This window comes from Desmodus rotundus, chromosome 3 (assembly GCF_022682495.2).
Source record: "Desmodus rotundus isolate HL8 chromosome 3, HLdesRot8A.1, whole genome shotgun sequence".
Classification (NCBI taxonomy): Eukaryota; Metazoa; Chordata; class Mammalia; order Chiroptera; family Phyllostomidae; genus Desmodus; species Desmodus rotundus.
In genome coordinates, this window is record NC_071389.1 from 50,025,890 (window position 1) to 50,053,325 (window position 27,436).

Below are 27,436 nucleotides of genomic sequence, written 5' to 3' on the forward strand. Positions count from 1 at the left end.
TAGTGTAATTCTTGTATGTCCTGAGCTGAAAAACAGACTAAATATGACCCCTTTTAACTTGGAGAAATGCATAACAGTAAGGCACAAAAACTGATTCCAGAAAATGCCCCAATACCCTACTGCAGACACTTCACTTACTGTCATCCTTACAGGTTTGCAGTTTCGTAAAAAGTAACACATGAGAGATTTCGCTCTCGGAACTGTGGGATGTGGCTTTTACTACAAAATGCCTGCTCTCACATTCAGATCGTGTCTGTGCCCACCAGGGCTGTGTCTATGCATACGAAATCCCGAGAGAGTTACTCCGACAGACTAAACTGGGACGCTTTCCAAGGACTCAAAGTCATGGGACAACAGGTCTTAGACAACCTAATTTGACTTGATTTGGCACAGGTGAAATGTTTTTGTTTTTTTTTTTTAAAACAAAATGTTGACATTCTCATGTATGGGGAGACTGAGCAGATGTAGCTATATATTGTTTTTATTTGCTTCATGTTAAATTTAAAAAAACCTCACAAAACAACAATTTCTTCACAGAAAAAGCTATGTTCATCTTTTAGAATACCTGATTTATGGAAGTGCAGGAAGAAACCCTTTCATGGCCCTTTGAAAATTCCATTTCATGATGTAAGTGGAAGGCATATTTCTTATCATGGAGAAGGGATTACTGGTGCAAACTCAATAGGATTCTTTATATTCTGACCTAAAAACTCTGTCTAGAGTCCACCGTTGTTGACTCCTCCAAAGGTAGAGAGTGCTAAGTATTACTGAATTTTGATGGAGATGAATTCAGTAATGGATACAAAGCTAAAGATTGTAAGTATCCAGCCGACCCTGGAAAAGGTTTTAGGCAAAGGAGATTCTGAAATGAGTTTCAAATATCCCATGATTTCCACTGAGATAGTAGCCAATATAGGGCGAGAGAAATAAAAACGAATCTTAGGGTCTTGTTGATATCTGCTTTCCCTAGCACTCTCACAGGCAGACTTTTTGAGGTCTCTCATTTGCAGAATCAAGAACCTCTGTCTGATGGTACCAATTCATATACGCCGTCTGTGGGGTGTCCAACCTTTTGGCATCTCTGGGCCACCCTGGAAGAAGAAGAGTTGTCTTCAGCCACACATTAAATACACAAACACTAATGAAAAATGATGAGCAAAAAAAAGGTTTTAAGTAAATTTATGATTTTGTGTTGGGCCACATTCATAGCCATCCTGGGCCGCATGTGGCCTGTGAGCCATGGGTTGGACATCTAAACTGGACCACAGGCAAGGGCTCTGGGCTCATGCCAGCTGGACTTCAGTCCCAGCTCCATGTATTACCTGAGTAAATTTATGCAAGTTATTCAGTCTCCTCCTGCATTTACCTGATACTTGCCTAGCAATTACCCTGACCTCAGCATTATTTGAGACATTTTATACTCTTTTTTGTTTGTTTTATTTTATTTTTATTTTGAATTGAGTGTATTGGAGTGATGCTGGTCAGCAAAATTATACAGCTTTCAGGTGCACAATTCCACGTCATCTGTACATTGTATTTTGTGTGTTCACCACCCTAAATCAAGTCTCCTTCCATCACAATTTACCCCCTTTTATACTCTTGAGAGCCCCCAAAGATTGTTATCACTCTCAGTTTGTAAATCAGCTTGGTCAGAGAGAAAGTAAATGTCCTGGGACCGGGGTAACAGAGCCAAAGGGAGCCAGCAGTCAGCCCCAGGCAGTTTGGTTCCGCAGTCCGTGCTGTTTACCACTAAGCTGGCCCTGCTAACCTGCGGCTGGTATCATCCTCTTCATGGCTGTGGTGAGGCTTGGTTGAGCTAACGCGCACAAAACGTCCTGCAATAATAGGCGTACACCCACGGTCAGTCTGTGGGGTCTGGAATTGGTCTGTGGAGGTAAAGCTGGCATGTCTGGTAGACTCTGAGTATCATGGAGTTTCCCAAACAGTCCCTCCAATGGGCCCTGTATGCACACGTGGACTTCTGCATCAGTTTTCCTGTTTGACATTCCTGTTTCCACTGGGACTGTGGCCCAGACCTGAATGACCTCCAGTCCGTTTGGCCGGGGTTGTGTTTGTGCCCCAGGAATCAGGTGTGCATGGTCACAGGTCTGGTGTTCCAGGTTTAGCTACACTTCACTTTCACTTGTTGACTTGCCCCTGCATGTCCTTGGGCGGGTTTATGTTATTCCAGGTACAACTACATAAGAAGACCTTTGGTGACCTGAAGTAGCCTGGCAAATTAGAAAAGAAATAAACTCAAGGGTCCAAAACCTGCGTTTGAATCTTCACCTCAGCTGTGTGTTCTTAGGAAAGTCAGTTACCTGCTTTGTGACTTAGTTTTCTCATTGGTAAAAATGGAAATAAGAATTTGTGTCTCAGGGTCATTGTTAGAATTAATATGATATCACATGTAGCTACTTCTAGCAATGGGTGTAAGCTGAGAGAGATGACCAATACTTTTCCTTTCTCTTCCCTTCTAAAACTAGGGACTCCCAGTCTGGTGAAATAGCTCAAGGTAACCCTTGCATTGGACCATACACGCAGGCTCTCATTGGCACAGACTGGGAGCGCTGAGCTCCAGGTGGCATTGTTGGGACTCGTCAAAGCTGATGGGATCCTGCATTGCTTACATCATTGTTGAGTACTTGCAAGCAAAATAAGCAGCATTTTAGTGCTTAAAAACTGTTACACTCCATGTTTGTTTTTCTATTATGTGTGTTCTAAATATTTATACTTATAATCCTATGGTTTGTTTTGTTTTGATAAGGTGCCTGGTTGTTTGTGCTTGGGAATCCTCAGAAATAAATTGTTCAAATGAAGTCCAAGAAATCCAAACAAAACAAATGCCCCAGAACACACTCATGGATTTCATCAGGGTTGTGAACATAGCGAGTGCAATGGAATAGTAAGGCTTTCCCATAATGCCTGAGAAAGAGCCTGCCTGGGTCACACTTCATTGATGGCAGGTTTGGGGGCGGGGCAGGAGGGCGCGAGGTTACGGTCACTGCTGCCATACAAAACCAACACTCCCTGCAGAATTGAGCATGAACCTTTGAACTTTACATGTTGTCGTTAATCTGAAAGTAGCTACTTACTAATTTACAGTTGTTTTGTGATATTTAAAGAAAGTGGAGGGACATCTAATCACTTAGACTGGAGACTGGCAGGACTCCATGTGTAATTGGTTCAGCAAGTGTGTCTGATTATTCTTTATGTGCTTCATTCTCTGCACAAGATATTTTTAAATTATAGAGAAACAGATAAACACGTGTTATTGAAGCAGGACTTGCATGAACTGAGAAGAAAAAGTGATCAGTGGTATTTAATCTGAATTGCAAATAATTCCTCAAGTTGGTTTAACTAAGATTGTGAATTCTAGGTTCAAGTGCCTAAAAATTAAGGTGAGTATTCTGCTCTTGGTCAAAATAAGATCTATGGAATGAAATTGGGGAAATCTTTGTTGTAGTTACTGCATTTCCAGGATAACACTGCAACTATAGGTATGTTATAAAAGCTAAGTTTTCTCTCCTTTTTCTTATCAATCTGAAACATGTGCACCAGGTTCAAATCTCAAGCCTTAAGCAAAAATATCAGGAGAGGCCCTTGTATTTTTGTCATAAAGACAAGACACGTCCTGCAGAGACTTTGCCCTCAGTCTCCACACACAAACTGAGAGACAGGGAGGCCAGGGAAAGACAATGAAGCTCATCGTGTAATACCCATTTAAATATATTAGTGCTAATGTATTTTAGGTCTAGGAAGTATCTTCTATGGGAGTGCTGCAGCTCTGGCATTTTTTTTGGCTACAATTCAGCCTTGGCTTTAAGTGCCCCTAACCAAATAGGGGCCGGGTGTGAATGAAAGGAAGGACCAGAACCTGGGTGGGAGCGGGCTGCTCCTTACCTTGCAGCCCGCACCTGACCTTGCAGCCTGCTCCCACCTAGGCTCTTGCAGTGGATGTTTCTCCTTCCCAAAGGTTTCCTCTACCAGGGGTGTCCAACTTGTAGCCCACAGGCCGCGTGCAGCCCAGGATAGCTATGACTGCGTCCCGACACAAAATCATATATTTACTTAAAACATTATGAGATTTTTTTGTGATTATGTGTCATAGTGTATTTAATGTGTGGACCAAGACAACTCTTCTTCTTCCAGTGAGGCCCAGAGATGCCAAAAGGTTGGACACCCCTAGATAGATATCATTAAAAATAAAAAAGGATGAATTAGAGCATGCCTCTCAAAGACTCTGCTAGTGTTACAATGCTTTCTTAGAGGAAAGTATCAGAACAGATTCAAATATAGTCTGTACCTCATTCACAGAGCCCCTCCATTGTCTCTTCATGTGTGGGGGAAAGCCGTCGAGAGAGAAGATTTAGTGCTGGGGAGGGAGTCACACACGTGCAGCTGCACATGGGTGTGCACATGCCTACAGATAAAGATGCCTATAGATAAGTGTCCTTACAAGACCTTTGGAACAGCTGAAGTCCCTAGGGTTAATATCTCTTCCCGTCAGTTTGGTATTTCACAATTTTCTACGTAGAAAACACTGTTTCACATTCTCCCTGTGCCCTAGATTGCTTTCTGATGTTGAACGAAATGAACAGTCAGGCACCAGTCAGTGAGCCCCACATCTCTAAGTTGTCCAGAGAGATTGAGCCCCTCCTCTCAAAGTGTCCCGCAGCACCAGAGAATTCTTGACACACGATTGGGAAGGAAAGGATGGTTCAGACAAAAGGAATGGCAAGCTTAAAGTTGGAGTCAGGAGAGTAAAGCAGTTCAGAAAAGTACAGTTCACCGTAAGGAGGAATGCTGAAATGAGATAAATGGTAAAGGTCGTGATGGATTTGGTAAGCCTTGCAAAAGAGTCTGGAAGGCAATGATATGCATCATTAACTGACAAGACAAACTGTCAAGGACATTTGTACTAAGACTTAGTTTACTGAAGAGTTGGGGGTCATTGCTGCGTGCCAGTCTCGGCTGTCCGTATTTTGGTCAGGTGGTCATCTGTTGAGAGAAACACTGGTGGCCCAGTGAACATCTGGATACTGCAGGGCAGCGCTGTTCACACAGCTTTCTCCACTGTCAGTAACCATTAGTCACGTGGGGCTACTGAGAACGTGAAATGAGGCTCCAGCAATTATGCCCCAAGGGAAGTGAATAGTGAAGGAAGAACAGAGATGGATGTGTTAGGGATTAAACACTAGGAAACAGCGGGCAGAACTCCCAAATCTATTCTGCAAATCCAGAGCAATATTAAGAAGTCCAGTGACTACAGGGCAAATCTACAAAGTAAATATGTCAGAGTTCAGAGGCATATTCCAGCACAGTCTGGAAAGAGTTGAGAGGCAGGGCAGGCTTGTAGGAGAGTCAGAAAAATTCTTTGGGAACTGATGCATTAAAGCAAAGTTGTTTTAGAATTACAAGGTGTGTTCCCCATAGGTGTATCTTTATTGGACTTACAGAAGGAACAGACTGAAGTAAACACCTATTGCCTGTAGGAAAACAAACCAGAAGATACCGTGAGTGTCTTTCTCTTTGTGCATCTTGAACTATTGGCCTTCCACTGGTAAATATTTCCCAGCCCAGAATGAGCACTATTTATAAAGGAATATTAGCCCATTACTATGAGGGGTTCCTTTTTCATTTTTTATGTATTTTTAGATTACAGTTTACATTCATTATTTTTTGGTATCGGTTTTAGGTGTACAGCTTAGTGATTAGACAATCATATACTTTACAATGTGTTCCCCCTAATATTTCCAGAACCCACCAGCATCATACATACTCAGTACAATATTATTAATTATATTTCCTATACTGTATTTCATATCCCCATGACTACTTAGTAACTATCAATCTGTACTTCTCAATCCCTTTATCTTTTTCATCCAGCTCCCCAACCCTCCTCCCCTCTGCCAACCATCAGTTTGTTCTCTGTATCTATGAGTCTGTTTCTGTATCATTTGTTTGTTTATATTGTCCTCTAGATTCCACATATAAGTGAATCATATAGTATTTGCCTTTCTCTGACTGGCTTACTTAGCATAATATTCCCTAGGTCCATCTATGTAGTTGCAAATGGGAAGATTTTGTTCTTTTTTATGGCCAAGTAGTATTCCATTATATACATGTACCACAGCTTTTTTGTAAAAGGCGAAAGATTTATACGATCTGAAGAGAAACCAGAGTATTACCACCGCAGCGTTTTTAATCCACGCATGCACTGATGGGCACTTGGGGTACTTCCATGGCTTGGGTATTATAAATGACGCTGCAATGAACATAGGGGTGCATATACTGCTTCAAATTAGTGTTCTGGGTATCTTCAGATATATACCCAGACATGGTATTGCTGGGTCATGAGGCAGATACATTTTTAATTTTTTGAGGTATTCCCATACTGCTTTCCACAGTGGCTGCACCAGTCTGCATTCCCACCAATAGTGCAAAATTTTCCCCTTTGTCCACATCCTCGCCAGCACTTGTTGTTTATGGGTTTATTGATGATAGCAGTTCCGATGGATATGAGGTGATACATTGCTGTGGTTTTAATTTGCGTTTCCATGGATGGTTCCTTTTAAATAAATACTAGGTCTCTTTGCCTGCAGACCTGGACTCTGAAGTACTCAGGCAACTGCTCTGGAAGAACTGAGGGAGGCCTGTGGAACCGAGTCCTCCACCTCACTGAGTCATTAGTTCCTCATAAGCAAGTTGAGGGAGGAGGTTTGCTAATCTTTCAGGGGGAAGATGGATCACACTCTATCAGCAATTCAGTACTTTGAGGCAAAATCAGATAAAAGCACATTAGAAAGTCAAATATGCAAGAGATATATTTTAGAGGGGATTCTGTTTCATAGAGAGCTAAAACCGATATAATTTTTAATTATATCCCTTTAGACATAGTATCTGATGATAAATTCCAGCATTTTATGTTGTTTTTACATGTATTTTTTCCTTTGTAAGTGAAGACATTATTAATCAGTTTAATTTCAGTGTGTCCATAAAACTAAATGTTAACCATCTATCACACACAATTATTTTCACCCTTGTTTTAATTGTTTCACCCTTGTTTCTTTGCCTGACTTTTTAATCACTGGTTTACATATTTTTATATTTTTATTTTTCATTCATTTTTAAATAATAAGAGAAAGAGGTAATAAAATAGCCAAGTGATTTTATAGCACCACTGCTCAAGAAAGATTTACAGATGCTATATAACCTGTAAGAAGAGGTAGTAAGAAACAAATGTTTGTCTGTTATTACAAATTTCCAAACTTGGCCTAGGAAAGGTCATATTAGGGTACCAGGAAATAGTGCACAAGACCACAGAGGTGTCAAACAAACAATGTACCAGAATCAAGAGCAATCTCCTCTGTTTGACTTTTCGTTTAGATCTCTACGATATTGGTGATGGGGAGACAGGGGCGGCAGGGGCGGCAGGAAACGTGTGGGTTACAGGTGGAGACTGATTGGGCAGCGCTGGTAAAGGAAAAGGAAAGAATTGCAAGGCTCACTGAACACCACTCACTACCTGAAGATGCACCTAATTACCTCTCTTACCCTCACAGCAGCCCCTTCACTCATCACACAAATATTTCTTTAGCACCTTCAGTGTGCGGGCCACTGTGCTTGGTAGAGACAAGGCTGGACAAGCCCAAGCCACTCTCTGCCCTTGTGGAACTCATATCGAGGACAGACAACAAACAAAGAAGGAAGCAGAAAATCAAAAACAAATTACAAATCAGGGCAGGCACCATGGAGGAAACTAATGAGTTCAGGTAGCAAACTACTTCCCATAGGAAGAGCAAGAAAGATTATTTTTGAAAAAATATATAACCAAAGGCAGTCAATTGAAGGAAAAAATAGAGCTGTCCCTACAGGAAATAAAAACAGAGTGGAGTGGCCTGTGCAAAGGCCCTGGGACGAGAAAGGTCGCTCTCTGTAGTGAGTGATGAATGGACTGCAGGGGCTAGAGGAGAAGTGGAAAAATCTTCAGGAGACTGTTGATGGTGGTGTTGCTGAGAGACGAGATTTGCCTGAACTAGAATAGGCATGTTAGAGATAAAGAGAAGTGAACAGTAATCACTTAACCTATTTTGGAGGCAGAGATCTATTTTCTGGTAGTACTTGCTACATTTATTTATTAATATCCCCCACATAACACATGAGAAACAGCCTTAAAAAATTAGGAAATAGACTAGTAAGTAATTCCAGGATGGGGCCATGAACCCTGCCTTCCTTGATCCCTTTCCGCTGCGACACATTCCCTGGCTTTATTAATTCAAAGTCAATGTAGGTTTCAAAAGCTCTAAAACGGAAAGCTTTTGCCAGTCTAATGATTTTGAATTAGAATATGCTTCATTAACCAGGACAGCTTACAGATTTTCAGTTTGAAAATCTAACTTCATTTCATCTGAAAGGGGCACCAAGTCCTACAAGCACTCAGATACATTTCTTCTGCACAGAATGTCATCCTCTTGCATTTCTTCAGAAACGTGCTGCATTATCACCGGCAATGAAAAAGTTCTCACTGACTAGTGCCACAACCTATAACAATTCTGAAACATATGCTGTTCTCACCGGAAGTCTCAGTTGGATTATTTGAATGACCAACCTCTTTTGTTAGTTTTGCTAAAAATACACCTGTATCTACACCTCACCAAGTAAATCAACACATGGAAAATGTTTAAAATAAGCAGGCGTGGAGTCAAAAACTGGGCTGGAAATCACCTTGCCCTTTTTGCACTCAGAACTTCTGTGGTTGTTTTCTTCCATTCTGCCTTCACTGTTGAGATTCTGGGGTGTGTATTAGTGCTGCATACCAGTGCCTCCATTTCTCCTTTTTCTGGGCACAAGGCAGGATTGTACTTCCTCACTCTGCAATTGGCACGGCACACTGTACTAGAAGTAGTTAGGATCTGCTATACAGTTCTCTCCACCCCACTACTGTGTAACCTCGTTTTTACTGGTACTGGTGTCCTCACATCCTTGATGTGAAGGAAAATGCAAATTTCCAAATGAGATAAGTATGACAGGCAGTATGTTGACAGATAGCAAGGGGGTTTGGATTCAAGTGGATGTGGTTTTAATCATTCTTGCACCTCACTTGCCTTCTAAGCCTTTTTTTCAGGTGTAAAAGGGAGACCACAGCAGACTTTGCTATAACAATTTATTTTTACATTTTTTAATGTGAAGTGACCAGCAGGATGCCACTATAGATAATGTTCAATGAAAATAGCTAGTTTTGTGATGGATAATGATAAATACACTAAAAGTCTGGAAGGATATATCCATGAGGCAGAACTGAATCTGAAGAGAGCGCAGAAATAGCAAAATTTTGTCATCGATCCCCTCTCACTTCCCCTTTCTTCTCTGCCTGCACGCTTCTCCCTTGTCACGGCACGGCTTTCTTCCCCTCAGCGTACCCTGACGCTCTCTCTGCCTTCTTCCCACTCTTCTGTCACAAAGCGCTCCCAGAAAAGCATGTATCACTCATTAAAAGAGCTGCATTTTAGCAGGAATTAAGTGAAAGGACTGAAGTTCCAACATATCAATGCATACGTTTAAATATTGTGAACATACATTGTACATTTTTGAAGATGTTACTTCTCTTTCCCTTTTGCATCATATAGATTCACATTATTTTCTGATTCCTGTTCCCAAGTAACACAATCAAGAGGATTTCATTCACTTAACAAGTACACGAAGAAAGAGAGAAAGAAGAAAGGAAGGAGGGAGGCAAGGAGGGAAAGAGGAAAGAAAGGAAGAGAAAGAAAAATCCCGATTGAGAAAAACAATTCTAAAATCAGGTGGAGACACTTTTCATTCTCTGAATGACCTGATATTGTTCTACCAGCAGAGATTGGAAGGACTTGAGTTTTTCTGCCCTTGTCTTCTTTCTCCAGTAGACACAGGGAGGGGCAAAAGTAGGTTTACCATTGTGAGTATAAGAAACACAGAGTTTATTCCCGTATCATTATTTATTAGTTATTATATTAGTTTCCATGGGGATAACTATAAATCTACTTTTGCTCCATCCATATGTAAGAGATGTAAAAACTTTTTACAACAGTTCTCATAACATCATTAGAAATTGGTCATTTATTACTAAAGCAGGACCTCCTGATTGAAAAACCTTGTGCCCTAGTTGATTTCATGGCTTATTCATGGGTAGAATTACTACAGAAATATATTTTAGGGCCACGAGTCTCATCATTATATGGAATTCTATGTTTACTTTTTGAACAAATAACCAGATTTCTAATGTAAATGAAAGGGACAAAATAATTTCCTCATACTTAGTCTAGGATGGGTCTTAGCTGAACTTTCGCTGTTTACACCACGTCAAGTAGCAATTTGCATTCTCCCCTGAGAGTACTAGAACCTCTACAGGTTTGGGCATCTCCATCATGGGGAAGGGCTAGTTTTTTACGTAGTTTCAGAGTCTGGAATGTAAAGTATAAAATGATTAAGTACATGGCAAGTGTTGTCAAATGGATCATATCAATGCATTCCTTCTATTTTCTATAATGATCGGTATATAGAGAGATACCCTAAGTAATTAGAGGCGTTTATAATTAGGGTTTACTGGGAAGCAGTTCCTAGACAATGATTCGTTCAGCTGTGCACCAGATGAGTAACAGCTGGCCGCTGGCAAAATCTCCCACCATGACTGTGAAAACACAGTAAGAGTGTGGATACAAAAATAAGTTTAGAAATATGTTGAAACTTTCACTATTTTTTCAAAAACAATTGTATCACTTCCTAGAAACATAAGTGCATGGCTTTTCAACAATTGTTTTTCTTTTTAAAAAGTATAGGGGAATCTGTAAATACAGTAATGAAATGAGAAAATAGTTAATGGAATTTTATTGGCAAAACCCAGAAGTCAGGATCAGATCAACAATACATGCATTGGAAACAAACACTGAACAAAGTTCTGTGTGATCGTGAACAGCCTTTGGAAGCCACCAAAGCACAAACAGGAATTGGTGTTAACAGTTGGACTGGACATCAAAGGGACTATGAGAGGCCATTGACCCACGACCCAAGATAAGACTTTTATTAGCAGATAAAACAGAGATACAACTGATTCTTACGCTGTCTTGTGTATTTGTCTGTGTATAGGCATAAAATTGTAAATAAAAGTCCCAAATAAGCAGTTCTGACTCAAGAAGGCAATAGCAGGACCACCTTTACCGTCTGTGTTCAGTAATAATATCATATACTTGTTTGAATGCCCCCTCACTCAAATGACTTTGTAAATCTTTAATTAGCCTCTTTTAAATTGGTAGCACCTGGGTCCCTTCAAATTTCATCCTTTAGATGGGTTTATTGCTCGGATTTGAAAGCTACCAGAAAAAAGATCTGAGCGTTCAAAGCAGTGCAATCAACCTGAGTTTATAATGTAGTGCAGGGATCCCTAAAACCTCCCGCTCTCCCCAACATAAACAGAGCCATTTGACTTCAGTCTAATTTGATTGTATTTCCCACCACTTGCTTTGTAAGATTTGTACTGTTTATTTATTTACAGGAAAAACTTCCGGATATTTCAGCATCAGATATATGATGACTTTCGAATCGTCTTTTTTAACTGGAGCCAGGGGTGGCATACATTACTGAGATTTCTATTCAGTCCCTAAACCTGTTAAATTCCAGAAGCAGTATCATGTCAGGTCTTATGATTTTGGAGTTTACATTTGACTTCCTCCCTAGATCAACCAACACTTACATAAAGGGTTGAATTGTATCCCTCAGCCCAAACCAGAATCCTATGTTGAAGTCCTAATGCCCAGTACCTCACATTGGATCTTCCATGAAAACAGGGTCATTGCAGATGCAATTAAGATGAGGTCATACTGGAGTAGAGCGGAACCCCAATCCAATATTACTGGTGTTCTTATAAAAAGGGGATATTTGGACAGGAGAGAATACTCTGTGGGATGATGTGATTTGTCCACAAGCCAATGAAAGCCAAAGATTGCTGGCGAACCACCAGAAGCTAGGAGAGTACCGGAAATTATCTCCTTCACAGCCCATGAAAACCACACATCCTCATCTTGGACTTCCAGCCTCCAGAAGTGTGAAAAATTTTGTTGTTTAGCTACTCAGTCTGTGGTACTTTGTTATGGAAGCTGTAGCTCACTAACACTCATGTACTGCCGTGCCTGCAAGTAGTCTCCTTGGCTGATTAGTGATTCTGTTTTTAACTCTACACTTGTTCACTAAGTGGGAATATTTGCATATTAGCAGTTATCCCAGGAGTTAGCCTTCAAAATGATGGTCATTTGAAGAAAAATGGACAATATCTTTAAGCATTGGTTTTGGCCTTTGAACAGAAGAAGAGAGATGAGACTTGGTAAGGAGAATGAGACAATCTGTTATCTGTTCACACCTTTCTTTAAAAAAAATGCATTCTAGCAGCTCACCTGATACATGCCAATATGAGAAAACATGTTGACAGACATGTGAGCCTCAGTCATCGTCAGAGCCAGCCGGGCATTCCACCAATGTCTTTAAAATGAGATCTGAGAAACAGGAGGATTTCAAGTGGGAAAATTAGTAACAGTATCTTTGCTCTCAAGAAGGAGGAAAGGATATGGCCCTGCTCAGTTGGGAAATCCAATGGGATCCACAAAATCAGGCTACTCCTTAGAAAATAGAAAGTGTGGTAGTGATGTCAAGGGGAGAACAGCCCCTGGATTGAGTGATGACTTTCCTGGTCCCAGGAGAAATGAACTAGATGAATGTCCCAAACTGCAGCTACACTGCCAACTTCCAGCTCTCCGGGCCACATTCGACAGACGTAGTCCTCAAGCTGTAGTGTGCATGGGACTGATCTGGAGGCTGCCTAAAACACAGATTCCTGGGCTCCAGTTCTAGAGTTTCTGACTCAGTAAGGTCCAGAGTAGGACCAAAAAATTTGCATCCATGCCTACTGAAAATTATTCCCAAGTGATGCTGATGTTGCCCACCCAGGGATGACACTGAGAAACACTGGACTACCTCAATGTTGTCAGGTGTGCCTGATGAAAAAAATCACCTGGAAGGAGCTTATGTTTCAGAAATACAAAATCCCAGGTCCCATGCCATTTTCTGACTCATGACCTTCAGGGAACAGACGAGGGTTTTCTATTTTAACAAACTCTGGGTGATTAGTATCATGGGGCAAGTTTGGGAAAAGCTACACCAAATCTCTATGAGTTCCATTTTAGCGTCTGTCATTTTCCCAAAGGGTGGGTTTTCCAATGTGGCAGTAGTTGTGTGGTAAGTGAAGAGCAGCACAATCACTGGGTTTTGCAAGTCTAATCTGCTGACCCCACAGGCCAACCGTAGAGCCCCACTCCTTCATTTCATGGACAGGTTCCCCGGGAGACGGTGTTGATGCCAACTGGCCGTGGTGCCCTGCTGCAGCCCAGAGACCGTCCTGAAACAGGCTCCGATGATACAGTTTTTCTTGGCAATTCTCCCACTTCTCTTTAACTCCTTCTCATCTCACAGCCCACATCTTGCTCTGAATGTCAATGGGGACTCTTGCCTCAGGCTGTTTCCTCTCTAACTTAGCAAACTCCTGCTTGTGAGCTTTGATGTAGGAAGTTTATTCCAAAGTCACCTTCTCATTTGGGGGTAGGAATGGTCTTGCTGGCACCTGCAGAGGAAATCACATTGGTTCAGCAGCTGGCTGAGAGTAATTCAAGTTAACTCTTTAAAGGGCGGTTGGAGATTTGTAAAGAACGTGTGGTGAAATGCTTGAGGCTCTATTATGCCCCTGTGCTGCTTTGCACAGCGATTCCTATCTCCCACATCTAAATTCCAGCCATTTACTCGGAATTGAGGCATCCTGTAAATGACTTATTTTTTGACCATCTTTTACCTCAGGGAATTTAAAGTGTTTTAAAACAATGGCCTCACACATATCATCTTTAAGCTTTGCAGCAAATCTACAAGGTAAGTGTCATTCTCTTTCACAAATAAGGAAACCGAGGCTAAGTGAGATAAACACAGAAATGTTCAAGGTCACGCTCACGAGGCTCTGTCACTCTCTCTCAGTTTTGTCTGCTACTTCTGCCCATGGACATGGGGTTGAAATTCAGGTCTTATGCCAAGGTAAGAAATGACACAGTTGACTAAAAGACAAGTTATTTTATGTAGCAGGCTTACATTTATCTTATTTATTCTTTCTAAGAACAATCATCTCATATTTAACAAATATTTACAGTTGCTTTCTTCAATAAGTCCAAAGAAAACTCAAATTTAAAGGCTGACCAAAATGGCACAATATGAAAGAGCAAAAGTAAATAGAAAATCAACTCCCCATCCTTATCTACAGTGTGCATACCCAGTTGTCTTAAACATCACTGACCCAGTCTGCAATCTGGTCACTCAGCCTCTCCATCAAGTTTCTATCGGCAGCTCTGCACTTAGCACTGAGCTGGACTCCCCAAGCAGAGGAGATGGGTACAGGTCCTGCCCGCAAGGAGCTGACAATATGGTTGAGTATTGAAAAAAACTATACAAGCTCTTAAAAACATATTGTACAAATTATTTTTATAAAAAAAGCTTTGGAGATAATAAAAACAAAAGAAAGCTTTAGGACAAAAATGAAACAGAAAAGGCTTTTATCCATGGGATGAGCCTGGAGATATTTTAAATTAACAAAGAATTCAGTAGTAGCCTAGATTAATGGAAAAGGTGGGCACAAATATTTCACAGACAGCAATTAAAAATTTAAGTATTCATAGTAATTAAAAGTATATCAACCAAGGTATATTTTACACAGATCCTTAAGGTTCCTCAATATTACAATCATTTTAACAACCAGTTCCATTTGAACGTGCTTCCACTTACTAAGGACGTTGATAAATTTTGTTGCCTTAAGTAGTTTAGATGGCATCCTTATATCCTGGAATTCATATAACTTATTTAATTTTTAAAAGTCATTCTTGCAGACAGTAAAAATGTAAATAGATTCAACTCTGTCTCAATTTTTACATTTTTCATAGATCAAATCTACGTATAAAGCACATATACACATTTACATATAAAAGGTAATGACTTTAATTTTCTCCTTCCTTGAGCAAGAATTTGGATAAATATAGCTTCTGATGGAAGCTCAATCTTCTAACATTTCCCTGTTATTGTTGTTGTTGTTGTTTTAATTTCTCTCTAGCTCTAAGATCTCGGCCTGGCTTGGCACACCTCTGCATCACCCTAGCACACGCCTTCTTGGAAGCAGCACAACTTGAGATTTTTTGTTTGTTTTGTTCTGTGCTGAGGTGCAGTGGCACTGAACAAAAGCACTAGCTCTACAACGGGAGCGGGGTGGCGTAGGTAGGAGTTCATTTCTTGCCATGCGAAAGGCATAGGTCTAAAATTATACCTTATATGTAGTCAAGAACTGGGTCTATACTGCCCATTCACAAAGCATATTAATATCACATATTTGTTTTACATATGCATCTCATAGAGCTTTTCAGTAATTACTGTAATTACAATAAAACATACTATTGCTCCACATGCAACATTTTTTACAGAGTTCCTAAGAAATTTATTTTGAGGTTTAATTCTATTCTTAATATAACCCCATTATACAATATAAAGACTGGTGTTTATTTAGGACAATAACGAAAACAAAGATAAAAGCACTTGTTAAAAATCAGTGTGTTACTTAATCATGATCCAGAATATTTGATGTTACAGAGCTTATTATTTTGGGTGAATTTAATGTACTATGGATACTTTCTGTAAATTAAAAAGTATTGAAAGCATGTTATACTAACATATACTGCCTCCATACCAGATTTCAAATTTATTGTACAAAGATCATTCCTAATTGAGAAAAATTTTACCAAATAGTCATTATTTTTGACATGTTTCCAATCATCTTGTTACTTTATTATTTTCACATGTAGAGCCTCAATAAACATTATTATAGTAAAACTGTCTGTAATTATTCTACCTGGATGGAACATATTTAAATCAGGAAAGTTTAACATAAAAATTCCTAAGATAAACAACGACATGGGAACAAAGAGCTTTCTATCACATTTGCTGAAATTTTCAATGGCCAATCTTGTACATAAATTGTTCCTTTGTTGAGAATTTACCAAATAAATAGCATCTTTCTTGGTGTCAAGTACTGCACTAGTGCTAGGGGACCTGTGAATAAAATATAAGAAAAGAGTTCTGAACACCATAAAATGAAATTTTGTCAAGGGAAAAAGAAATGTATAATAAAAATATTTAAGAAATAATACAACACTCTTCATAATGAGCACTATATGATTTCAGAGTTGTGAATAGAGGTAAGAAGAGACCAAAGATACTTAAATTGTTCAAGGGTTAAGGACAAGGTGAGATTTGAACATGTGAGAGATGAGTAGGTTTTGCATAGCAAACATATTCATGAGGTATTATAAACAAGAATAATAGCCAGGGACCTGAAGTTGATTCTGTCCATGACATTCAAACACACACAGCAAGGAAGCCAGTTTAGAGTTGAAATTGAGAACTCATATCATATGGTTGGAGATAAGTCTGGATAAAGAATTAATCACAGTTAATACTAAGTACATTTTATGTTACTTTACATACATTATCACAATAACCTCACGGGTAAATATTATTAGCTTTGGTCTATAGATTAATACATTAAGACTTCATGAGATTAACTAACTTTCTCAAGGTCACAGAGCTAGTGAGTAAAACAGCCAGATTTAAATCCAAGCTTGATTCCAAAACCCATTGTAGTGTAGCCTTTATTGCTACACTACATCGTCTTATAAATGGAATATCATTGTAGCAAATCTCAAATCCTATTCTGCTATAGCAAATCCTACTGTGCTATAGGGAGAGCCTGGAATCAAAATACTTGAACTTGGATTTTGTTTCTTATATTAGCCTTGACATTGGACAAGCTCTCTGTAAACTTTACTTTCATTTGTAAAAATAAAATAATAACTAGATGACAGCTAGACAGCCACAAAGATGGATGATGGACAGACTGATGTAACAGAAGCATGGACATTCCTATGACTGGAAAATTCAACTTGCTCAATAAAATGTGTTGAATTTAAACCTGAATCAAGGGATTGTATATAGCATCTGCTTTGTGCTAGTTACATAAGGCCCTTTCAAATACAGGTTTAAATGAGAAGAATTGTAGTTTATAACTAATTCAGAACTGCTTCAACTAGTTAAGAGAAATGACTCAACTATTTTGGCTTAATTTAGTTGGCAGGAATGACAATGGAGTCACAGTATTGGCTCCTATGGCTACTGATACTATATTATGATCTCTTCCCACGATGTCCTTGTAGGTGGCAGCATGGCCCTTACTTAGCACAGTTCCTAAAGAAGGGACACTTATTAAATACAATATGTGTTGAGTTAAATGAATGAGAAGAGGAAAGGGAAGGAAAAAGAGAGGGGGAAAGATTGATGAGAGAAAGAAAGGCTGGTTGAATTTATAGGCAGGTAAGATTATATTAGCTGAAAGATAGATATTATATGATATAAAGTACTTTTTTAATTCTACAGAATTTCTTATTTCAATACAAATAAAATAGATTCCTTCCTTTCATAAAAAGTCACAAAAATTGATATTTCATAACTATGTCACTTACTAATTTTGCCTTTCTTATGTCACCAGAGAATATATTTTAAGAAATACTAAATTGATAGTGGTAATCTGAAGGTTGAGCTTGGATGTTTTATTGCTTTAACTCAATAGCTAATCATTTAACCTTATTATTGTTTTTTATGACACTTTCAGTGAACCCTTAGCTATATCACTCCCTCCAGTCTTCAAAGACAGAAATAAGAATTGAACTGGTTCTTGGGTTACTAAATGACACATAACCAGAATAAAGATGTAGGGACTTTGAGTTCCAAGCTCAGCCCAAAAGGATACAACATCGCCAAAATAATCACACATTTTGCATAAATAACTTTTGTCATGGTATAATCCTGCTTTCAATTAGCATACTTTTCTATCTCATTAAATTTATGTCCTATTAATTTTATTTATTTATTTTTTATTCAGTTACAATTGTCTGCATTTTCTCCCCTTCCCTCCACCCCACCTATGTCCTATTGATTTAATTCTACTTTCAATATGTTGACTTTACATTGTCAAAAACATATACTGATATTTTAAGCTCATACTGTAAAATCAAAACAACCATGAAATGTAAAGATGTCCACATCAGTTTAAATTCTGATCAAAGTTTGAAGTTGGGGACAAACTCCCAGAAGATGGGTTTTTCTTTTTTTTTGCTTTTTGATTAATCACCATCTGTGAGATTCTGCCCAGGTTCTTAAATACATACTCAAAATCTAGCTCCAGAAGTCAATTTAAAGGGTCAAGTCAAGGAACATGTATAAAGGACCCATGGACAAAGACAATGGAGGGAAGGGAGGACGGACCGTGGGAGGGTGGGGTGGGCAGGGGAGAGCAATGGGGGGAAAATGAGGACAACTGTAATTGAACAACAATAAAAAATTATTTTAAAAAAGTCAATTTAACACTTAGAAGCATAGGTTACAACGATAAATCTATTCTCAGTGAGTATTGCTGACAAAAATAATTAAAATAAAAAAAGATGAGAATAAAAAAATAATCCAAATCAAAATATAAAATCCTTCTTCTCAGGTGGGAAGAAATACACACAAATTCAGGGCAGCAGGAATTGTAAGAAAAGTCCATTTCCATTCTTGCATTATCTGTTAGAATAGAGAGAAAAAGATCTAATGAGCAAAAATAGGGATACTTTTTGGTATGGTATGAGAATAAGATGTAAGTAAGAAATATAAATATCTTAGACATCAAAATATTCTGGTTTGAAGTACTGACTTGTGTGTTTTGAAAATAAAAGTAATTTAACTCTGGATTTTGAATCACTTAAGCCTCTGGATCATTTAATTAAGCTAAGTATATGCTTTTCTTTCTGAGTAATTTTTCTGGTCCCAAGTTTCTAATCCAGAAGAATAATCAAATCATGAACCTATATTAATTGTAGACATATCAAATGATCACGTAATCTTGCCATAAAAACAAACCCTAAACAATATATAACTATACCCTAAAAAGGTATTATGAAGGAATGCAAATTGAAATAGACACAACCTATAATTTTTGTCCTACCAAACCAACAAAGTATTGTGTGTGTGATTGTTTTTAAGATAATGCACAATTTTGGTTAAGGTAAAGCAAAGCAGAAACTCTCACTCATTGCTGAGGAAATTTTAAATATCTATAATTCTTTTGGAAAAAAGTCAGACTATATGCATCTTTAAAGAATTGAACAATTTACAAAGTATTTATTTTTTAAAGTAAACTTATGGTTTTAAAAACCACCAAATATATTAAAGAAAAACGTCTGCATTTGAATTTGGGGTTATGATACAGTTCTATTCATCACACCAATTTAAACACAGATTATGATTAAGTAAACCATAGTGTATCATTTCAATAGACAAATATATAAATATTAAAATTAGTCTTACAACAACTTGTAAATAGTATAGGCAGTGCTTATTTTATGTTAAATGAAACAAAATCAGGGGATAATAATACATATATAATATTATCATAAGTATGTAAAACGAAATTGAGAAAATTGCAGAGGAAAAATAAGGGAAAAATATACTAAAATGATGGTGGAGTTTTCAGGAGAAGTTTAGTGAGCTACCTTTTTTCTAATGTTCTTTATCTTCCAAAGTTCCTGTAGACAGCCTGGATTGTTTTTATGATGAAAGTATAATAAGATTTACTCTAAAAAATTCAAAGTGAAATTGTAGTACCCTGATCAATAAAGAGATGGGAAGTGGATATCTCCTTTCTTTTCCCCTCATTTGTTTTCCAGAGGAATCTGTGTTTATAGCAAAACAGTGCCCAGGTTACACGTGTTATATGTTCATATTTAGGGAAAGAATATAGGACTATAAAGATTGAGTTGAGAAAAAATTTGATTGGCCTAGTGATTTTTAAGCTATGTTTCAGGATCAGCCAGCTTATTTTTGTCTTTTAGGCACTGTTGTACACTACATCTCTATTGAAAAACACATTTAGATCTTCCCCTGAAGAACAAAAGTGATCGTTTTCCAGTTATCTCAACCGTGGGAGAACAAATGGCCAAGGAAATTGAGCTACTTGAGTGTCCACGTCTATCGTAATAATTCATGCTGAGCAGAGGAGTTATTGTACACAGACCTACCCAGGAAATGAATAAAATGAACATGCTGACTTTTCATTAAAATGAGGAGTTCAACTTGTGCAAAAAGTTAAGTGTGGAACTTTTCATATTATCTCATTAAAACAAAAAAGATCCCACAATGCCATTGTACCCACAAGGCTATTCATTCAGTTAACCCTACAGTCAATAACATAAATATTGAAAAGATGTGTTGGAGGGAAGATAGGCACGTGCTCAAAATTTAAAATGATCAACAGGTAGCATATTTGGCATTATGTTCTATTGTGTTCACTCATTGAATTACATGCATTATACAAAATAGATCTAATCAAAACAATATACAGATAATGTATTATAAAATTGTATACCTGAAACCCATATAATTTTATTAACCGATGTCATGCCAATAAATTCAATTAAAAAGAAAGAGAAAAAGAAATAAAGAAAAAAGTTACAACTCCTTAAATATCTAATATCAGATAAAATATATATAAATAAGGATACATTCATCAATAGGATATTACAGTCATTAATATCTTTACAGATGTAGAATATTTTTGAATAACTGGTAACAATACCAAGTCCTCATTATATGTATGTTATAAAGAATACATGTATTTCATTGTAGAATGCTTTTTCCTACCAAAGGCCACATATTCCTAAAAGCATCCCTAATAATGGTTGAAAGAGCACACAAAATATTCAAGAGAAGTAAAATGCTTATCAAAGCTCCTTTTCAACTAGAGTTGAAGAAGTCATACCCATCTAGGTAAAGAGTGTAGATATATGTTTCCACCTGGATAATAATTTTACTGTTAAAGCCCTTTTTTAACTTTTATCTAGCAATGTCTATTAAAATATATACATGTTTGAAAAGAAAACTGTATATGGTCATGAAATGTTTGTTACTGTTATGGAACTGTTGTGTTGACATCTTACTTTGTCTTCTCAGTGAAACTTAAAATAAAAATGGCATCAGAAAAAGAAATAGATCTAATCAGAAGGTCAAGCAAGAGGATGCTCACCCCACTGAGTCCTGCTGTCTAATTATAACGAGGGTAGCTTTGCTTTCAAATGCTCTATGAAACTACTCTTACTATGGAAATCAGTGACATGAAAATTGATCAGTCACGAGATCAGACTGGACCCAATTTTGGAAAGTTCATAGTTGGAGGAAATTTATGTGACGTTACTAAAAAAACAAGAGTTCTTCTAAGGAATCTAGTCCTCCTTAATCAGATATGTGTGCTTAATCTCCATTTTATTCTTAGAGATATTCTGCCATTCTAACACAAACTCAGATCAGAACAGGGAGATGGGGCCAGCTGTGCCGTAAATCCAGACAGCTTCTAACTCTCACCTTTCCAAGTGGTCACTCCACATCAAGGTTGAGGAGCACTGGTGGGGTAAGGAGATGGAGCTGGACGCATAGTTCTTTGTGTGGTTCCTGATCTGTGAACAGAGGGTTTCAGTGGACAGAATTATTGATTACATCTCCTTTGGTCAGATGACAGTTTCTTGAACGTTTGCATAGAAAAGCAAAAACCCAAACTCTGTACATTAGTTTCCGTTGGCTAAGTAAAGATGTTTTGGCTATTCTCTTCCCAAGACTCTCTCATTCCTGCCTCTATAGGCTTTAGCCCACACTCTGTTTCTTGCCAAACTTCCACACCAGATGTGACTTGAGAGCAGAGGCCATGTCTAAGATGAATTCCGAATCCCTAGAGTGGGTACACAGCACTTGTGAAATGCTGATTAAAAACTCACTGACTTCAAATGATTGGCGTAGGTAAATCTAATTCCACCACCCTCCAGCTCTCAGTGCCTTCCTGTTGACCTTCGGATAAGGACCAGAATTCTTAATATGTCCTCGAACTCCTGTTCGAGGTAGCCTCTGGCTGCAACTCCAGCTTCTATGAACTGCCTGAGGAATGTCATCTTCCTTCTTTCCTGAGGGCTTTGAACTTGAAGTTCCCTTCACCTAGAGTGCTCTTCCATTCCCTCATGACCTGGCTGACTTTCATGCATTTTTCAGAGCTCAACTTTAAAAATCACTTTCTCAGAGAACATTCTGTTTACTAGGACTTAATCCCCCACTATGTACATCAAATATTTTCTCTTCATGAACTCATGGTAGTTTGAAATTCATAGTTGTTTGGGTGATTATTTGTTTAATGTTGATCATTATCTCTAAACTACAAGTGTAGTGAGAAGAGAAGCCACGCCTGGTGTTTACCATTGTGTCTCCAGTGGTTACCACAGTTTCTGGCACGTAGGTCACTGTCAAGAAGTGTTCGTGGTGTAAATGGCCCTGAAGCCAATCCCTCAACAGGATTCTCCCAATGTTAGCTTAAGTTCATTGGATGCCATAAAGATATTAAGAAAAAATACCTGAAAAACATTTCCTTTTAATACATTTCTCAGTAATTCTCTTATAAAAAATAGCATACTGAAATTAAATTCTTAAAAAAATGTTACAAGAAAAAGCAGACAGAAATAAATTCAATGTTTCTTTAGTCAATCTTTTTACTGGATTCCTAGAATCTGTTTTTTTCTCCAAAGTTTAATTAGCATCATTTTAAACAGCATCCCTACCCCAAGTAGCATAACATTACATAAGATGTCCAGACAGACACGTGGTTCTCCGGTTCTTAACTGTATTAAGCAAATAAATAATTTCTGTTTTAGGAAGGTAGTGTGTTTTGAAGGAAAATAAAATGGCATTTCTTCTTTGCAACAAAAATTACACTTCAGCCAACATCTATTCCAGAGCAAACAGAAAAATTTTAGTGGCACTTTTTATAGAAATAGTGTGGTCCTGGAAGAGTTGAGGTCAGAGCAGGAAAAACAAACAGGTGTTCCTATTTATTCTCTGAGACTTTCAGACTCCCCTGTGTGCCCCTGTATGAGGACACCCTTCGCATGTTAAAGAATGATCTGGTTAGATCAGGTTACCTGCACTAGAAGACCACCAGGTTTCTCTTCTTGTTATTATTCTACTTTTATTTTTATTTAGAGGCCTGTTTTAGCCAAGTAAATGCACTTGGGATTGCATTATTTGTTGGCTCAACTTTAGGAGCAGATACAACTATAGGAGTTTGAATATAATGGGCCTGCACGATGTCAAGTAGCAGAAAAAGAAGGAACTAAAAAAATGAGGCACTGCAAGGTAGTACATGAAGGGCCAGGAGTGCTGAAGTCTGCTGTGGTTCCCCATTACTTCTCCAATGGGCCCTCTTTTCTTTTCTTTTTTTTAATTCTCACCTGAGGATATGTTTATTGGTTTTAGAGCGAGAGAGAAAGGGAGAGAGAAAGAGAACCATCAGTTGGTTGCCTCCCATACATGCCCCCACTAGGGATTGAACCTGCAACCTAGGTATATGCCCTGACCGGGAATCAAACCTGCAAACTTTTAGTGTATACGACAAAGCTCCAACCCAGACGCCTGGCCAGGAGGGAGCCCTGTTTTCTTTGTGGATACTTTTCATAATTCCCTCCATCATTTTCATGAGAGAAATTTCCTTCACTATCACATCTAACTTCTGTAATTAGCTCTGTCCCTGCATACCATGGATCATTCATTTTATGCCAATTTTATGCCAATGTCTCTTTTACTTTTCTCCTTGTCTCCAGTCTTTGCTCCTCATTCTTCTTGGCTAGTGTATTATTATGAACTTTGTGAAACTGTCATTTTTGTTGGGCCAAAATGGTTGGATATTGGCAATTATATATGATTTAACTTAATGACAGCCGTCTAACAAATGTTTCCGACTGGAGTCTTCTCTCAAACACATCCTTCATCTTGTTTCTTAGGCAAACCTTAACATTCTCAAATATCTTTGAAGCTTCCCCATACTACAGGATAGAGTTCTAAAGTCGCTAAGGCCCAGCACTGAGTGGCTCTAACCTAGACCTCCAGGTTTCTCTCCTGCCTCTCCTCTTCACATAAACTCTGTATTGATTCACTGAACTACTCACTCTCCCAGAAACCCGCCAATGCTCTTCACCATCTAGTTGCTGTGGAATTTGCTATTCCCTTTCTAAATTGCCTCCCTTTACTTCTGCCCAGAATTAATTCAGCTTATCCTCTGAGACTCAGCCTTTCATTTTCTTGGGAAAGTATCATCCCTCCTCTCATATTTCCATAGTGTTGTATACATTAGTCAACATGTACTTATCATATTGTATTTATTGGTCTGTCAGTTTCTCATACTCTGATTCAGAGTAAGAGCACAATAAATGTTTGTGAATTAAATAGAATTCTAAGTAATTGATTGTTCTCCTTAAAAGTCAATATTATGAAGCCAAGGACTGACCAAATTTTGTCCCTCACTTAAGAACTTACTAAGTGTAAGGTATTTTACAAGATCTGATGATATGCTCATATTTTTAAAGTTTCCTTTGGCTCTAGAAATATGCAGTCTCTAAATGGTCCACAGAATACCTTGAGAATATCCATGGCTACCTTTCAGCTAATTATATACCACTCTTCTTCACTAGACTGGGAAAACACTCTTAGACACTGAATGTGCTTTTTTGAACAAACGAACGAATGAATGAATGAATGATAACAACTATTTTAGGCTGAGTATTCTCAGCCTTAGGTCCTGAGCCAAGGATTTTTATGCCAGTGACTTATTAAAAATGTGCTCCCAGAAGAACCAGTAAGGGAGTGGGAACGTAGAACATAGAGAAGTAAAGCAAGGGTGAAATTTTAGGTGATTCCAACTTCAGTCTGAACCTTTGGGAACTTTGGGAGCATAAATTATACTTAGAAGTTTATACATCTCTAGACAAGGGGTCTGGGCTTTTCCACTCCCACCTTTCTCAGCCATTGCTCTTTAGAGAGGGATATAGCTCTGAGGCTCTTCTGGCTCTGTCCATGGGTGAGCCTCTAAAGGTCACAATGCTAGCAGTTAGCAGCAAAACAAGCAGAAGCGGGGATGAGTGCGCAGAACTGGTACATGGGATCTGAGAGGTTCTGGGTGGGTTCATTCAGTCTTGTGGGGTACACTTTCAAGCAAATATTTGGCAAGTTAAGTTTATCTGGTAGAAGGGAAGTCTGCCCGTGTGCATGAATTGAGGAACTCTGGGAAGGGTATCCTACAAAAAAAATAATCTTCTCCACTCCTGCTGCTGGTGCCTGAAATCCTTTTAGCTAGGGACAAACGTTGTCATCTGTACTGAGAAGTGATACTTAAAAAGGGAATTACCTTGGGTGGAAGGCAGAAAAAGTAGAAACATTATGGAGAGCCCACACTATGTCAGGTGATGCCAAGCTCTTTTACATTTTATTCGATGTAACGCTTTACCCCTTTCATACACTGACTCTCACCCACACAAAAGTATGGGTCTTTCCTGACAATGTGGGATATGCAGGCTTAACGGGCCTGCCTTAGACCTCTTAGCACTATCGCCATGAAGATGGTGTCCCTGATGGTCTTTATGGTGCCCAAGATCTTCTGGCTCAAAGAATCCTCTTCCTCTTGTTGTAGCTGAGCTTATAGTTCTGTGTTTTTCCCAAACTGCCAAATATTTATGATACCAAATCTGCTGGCAAAGCTGGTCCTCTTTCTGGATATGAAAGATTTCAGCTAATACAGCTTTATTTACTAAGCAAATGTTACAGGATATTTTTAAACATTCCAGTTAAGACTGTGGATGTGTGTGTCTGTGAGAGAGAGACAGAGAAAGAGATATCTCTGATTTGAATTTGACTCTTGGGCTGAATTATTATTTTGTGGCAGTTGTGGTAAAAAGATTAAAATACGAGTGGTCACACTTCAGGCACCTGAACACAGCCCAGTTGTTTGGTAGACTGCCACAGCTCGGTGGCTGCTGGGCTGCCTGTGGCTTAGCTACGGCTGCCTGACGCCTGTGTAGCTGAAGCCACTCGGCCGCTGTCTGGTGAACACTGTTGGTTTGTCCACGAGGTTTCTTCCACAGTGACCCAGGTGTGCCACAAGGCTACAGCTACTCTTGAGCCTGACATTAGAGTGCCTTCTGCTCAACCTGCATTATTCTGTCTGTTTCCCATACTCTGATTCAGAGTAACAGCCCATTAAATGTTTGTGAATTCTTAATTTCTCCCCATCCACGGCCTGATCTTGAACAGCTGAGGGCTATGGTGGTCTGCATTGTTCTCTTCTGAATTTCAATGCCAAATCTGTAACATATTATAAAGGCTTGCCGAAGTCCTGAGGGATACAGAGAAAACTATTCAACAGTTACTTACCTCCTAACACCTCTACCTGTGTCCTTATTACAGATGATCCTGCCCCCACAGCTATTCCCCTCCCTCTTCTGTCTTTCTGATCACCGGTTCCATCCCATTCACCTTCAGACAGTCATACACTTTCCTTTTCTTGGGAAACAAAATACACAGAAACACCAGTGCTTGCTTGCTTGGTTCTTCCCCTTTCTGATCCAGTTCCTCACCTTCCTTTACCACCAGCTTCTCTACATGATATATCTGCACTTCTTATTTCCTCTTCCTTCAACTCCCTCCTAAATAATAACCCAACTTATAAAGTGCTTTCTCTTTGTCAGGTACTGTTCCGACCATTACAAATGCTAATTTATTTTATCTTTCAAGTTGGCACTATGCTCATCTCCTCTGGACAGATGAGGAAAGTGAGGCACAGGGAGGTTAACTGACTTGTCTGGGGCTGTTTACAGGTGAGTGTCAGAGCTTGGACTCAAATGCAGGCAGCCTGCTTCCAGAATACGTACGAACCACACTCTACACTGTCTCACGCTCTCCAAGTCCCTACAATTGGGTTTTATCCCCATGACAGTAAAACCATGTTCTTGGAAACTTTGGGTCTTTTCTGTCATCTCTGGTATTATAACATGGGGCTAGATACACCTGCACTGCCCAGTAATATCGAATATTTGCAAGATTATCTCTCTCCTCGTATACAAGTGTAATAAAACTGCATTAAAACGGAATGAACAAATCATTCTGATGAGGGCTGAACTGAATTTTATGTTTTCATGATGTATGAAAAAGGATTAATTGGTCAAAGTAGTAAGTAAAACATATAAATCACTAGAGGTAGAATTTGACCTACTCCAGGGGGTGAAATATGAATAATTTAAGAGTGTCGAATGCAGATCCAGTCTTCTGATGCCAGATGACTCTTACCTGACCCAGACAATAACATATCTTCTGCCCTTCTTGATCCCTGCTTTGAAAGAATGTGTAATCTGGTAGGGAAACTATTGAAATAATAAGAAAATGA

At 38.7% G+C, this 27,436-nt stretch overlaps 1 protein-coding gene across 2 annotated transcripts in view; it reads right to left on the reverse strand.

Moving 5' to 3' along the window:
• Positions 1 to 10,849: 10,849 nt before the first annotated feature.
• The window catches only part of PTGER3 (prostaglandin E receptor 3), an 83,973-nt gene continuing 67,386 nt past the window's right edge, over positions 10,850 to 27,436 (reverse strand). The window contains exons 3-4 of one of the 2 annotated variants that reach the window (XM_071220940.1): positions 21,553 to 21,644; positions 10,850 to 13,645 (exon numbers count right to left, since the gene is read on the reverse strand). In XM_071220940.1, coding sequence (XP_071077041.1) covers positions 13,606 to 13,645; positions 21,553 to 21,644 — 132 coding nt within the window. In that variant the 3' untranslated portion in view covers positions 10,850 to 13,605. Of the gene's footprint in view, positions 13,646 to 14,124; positions 18,721 to 21,552; positions 21,645 to 27,436 lie in introns of those variants that run through there. The other variant, XM_024565447.4, reaches the window with a different exon arrangement.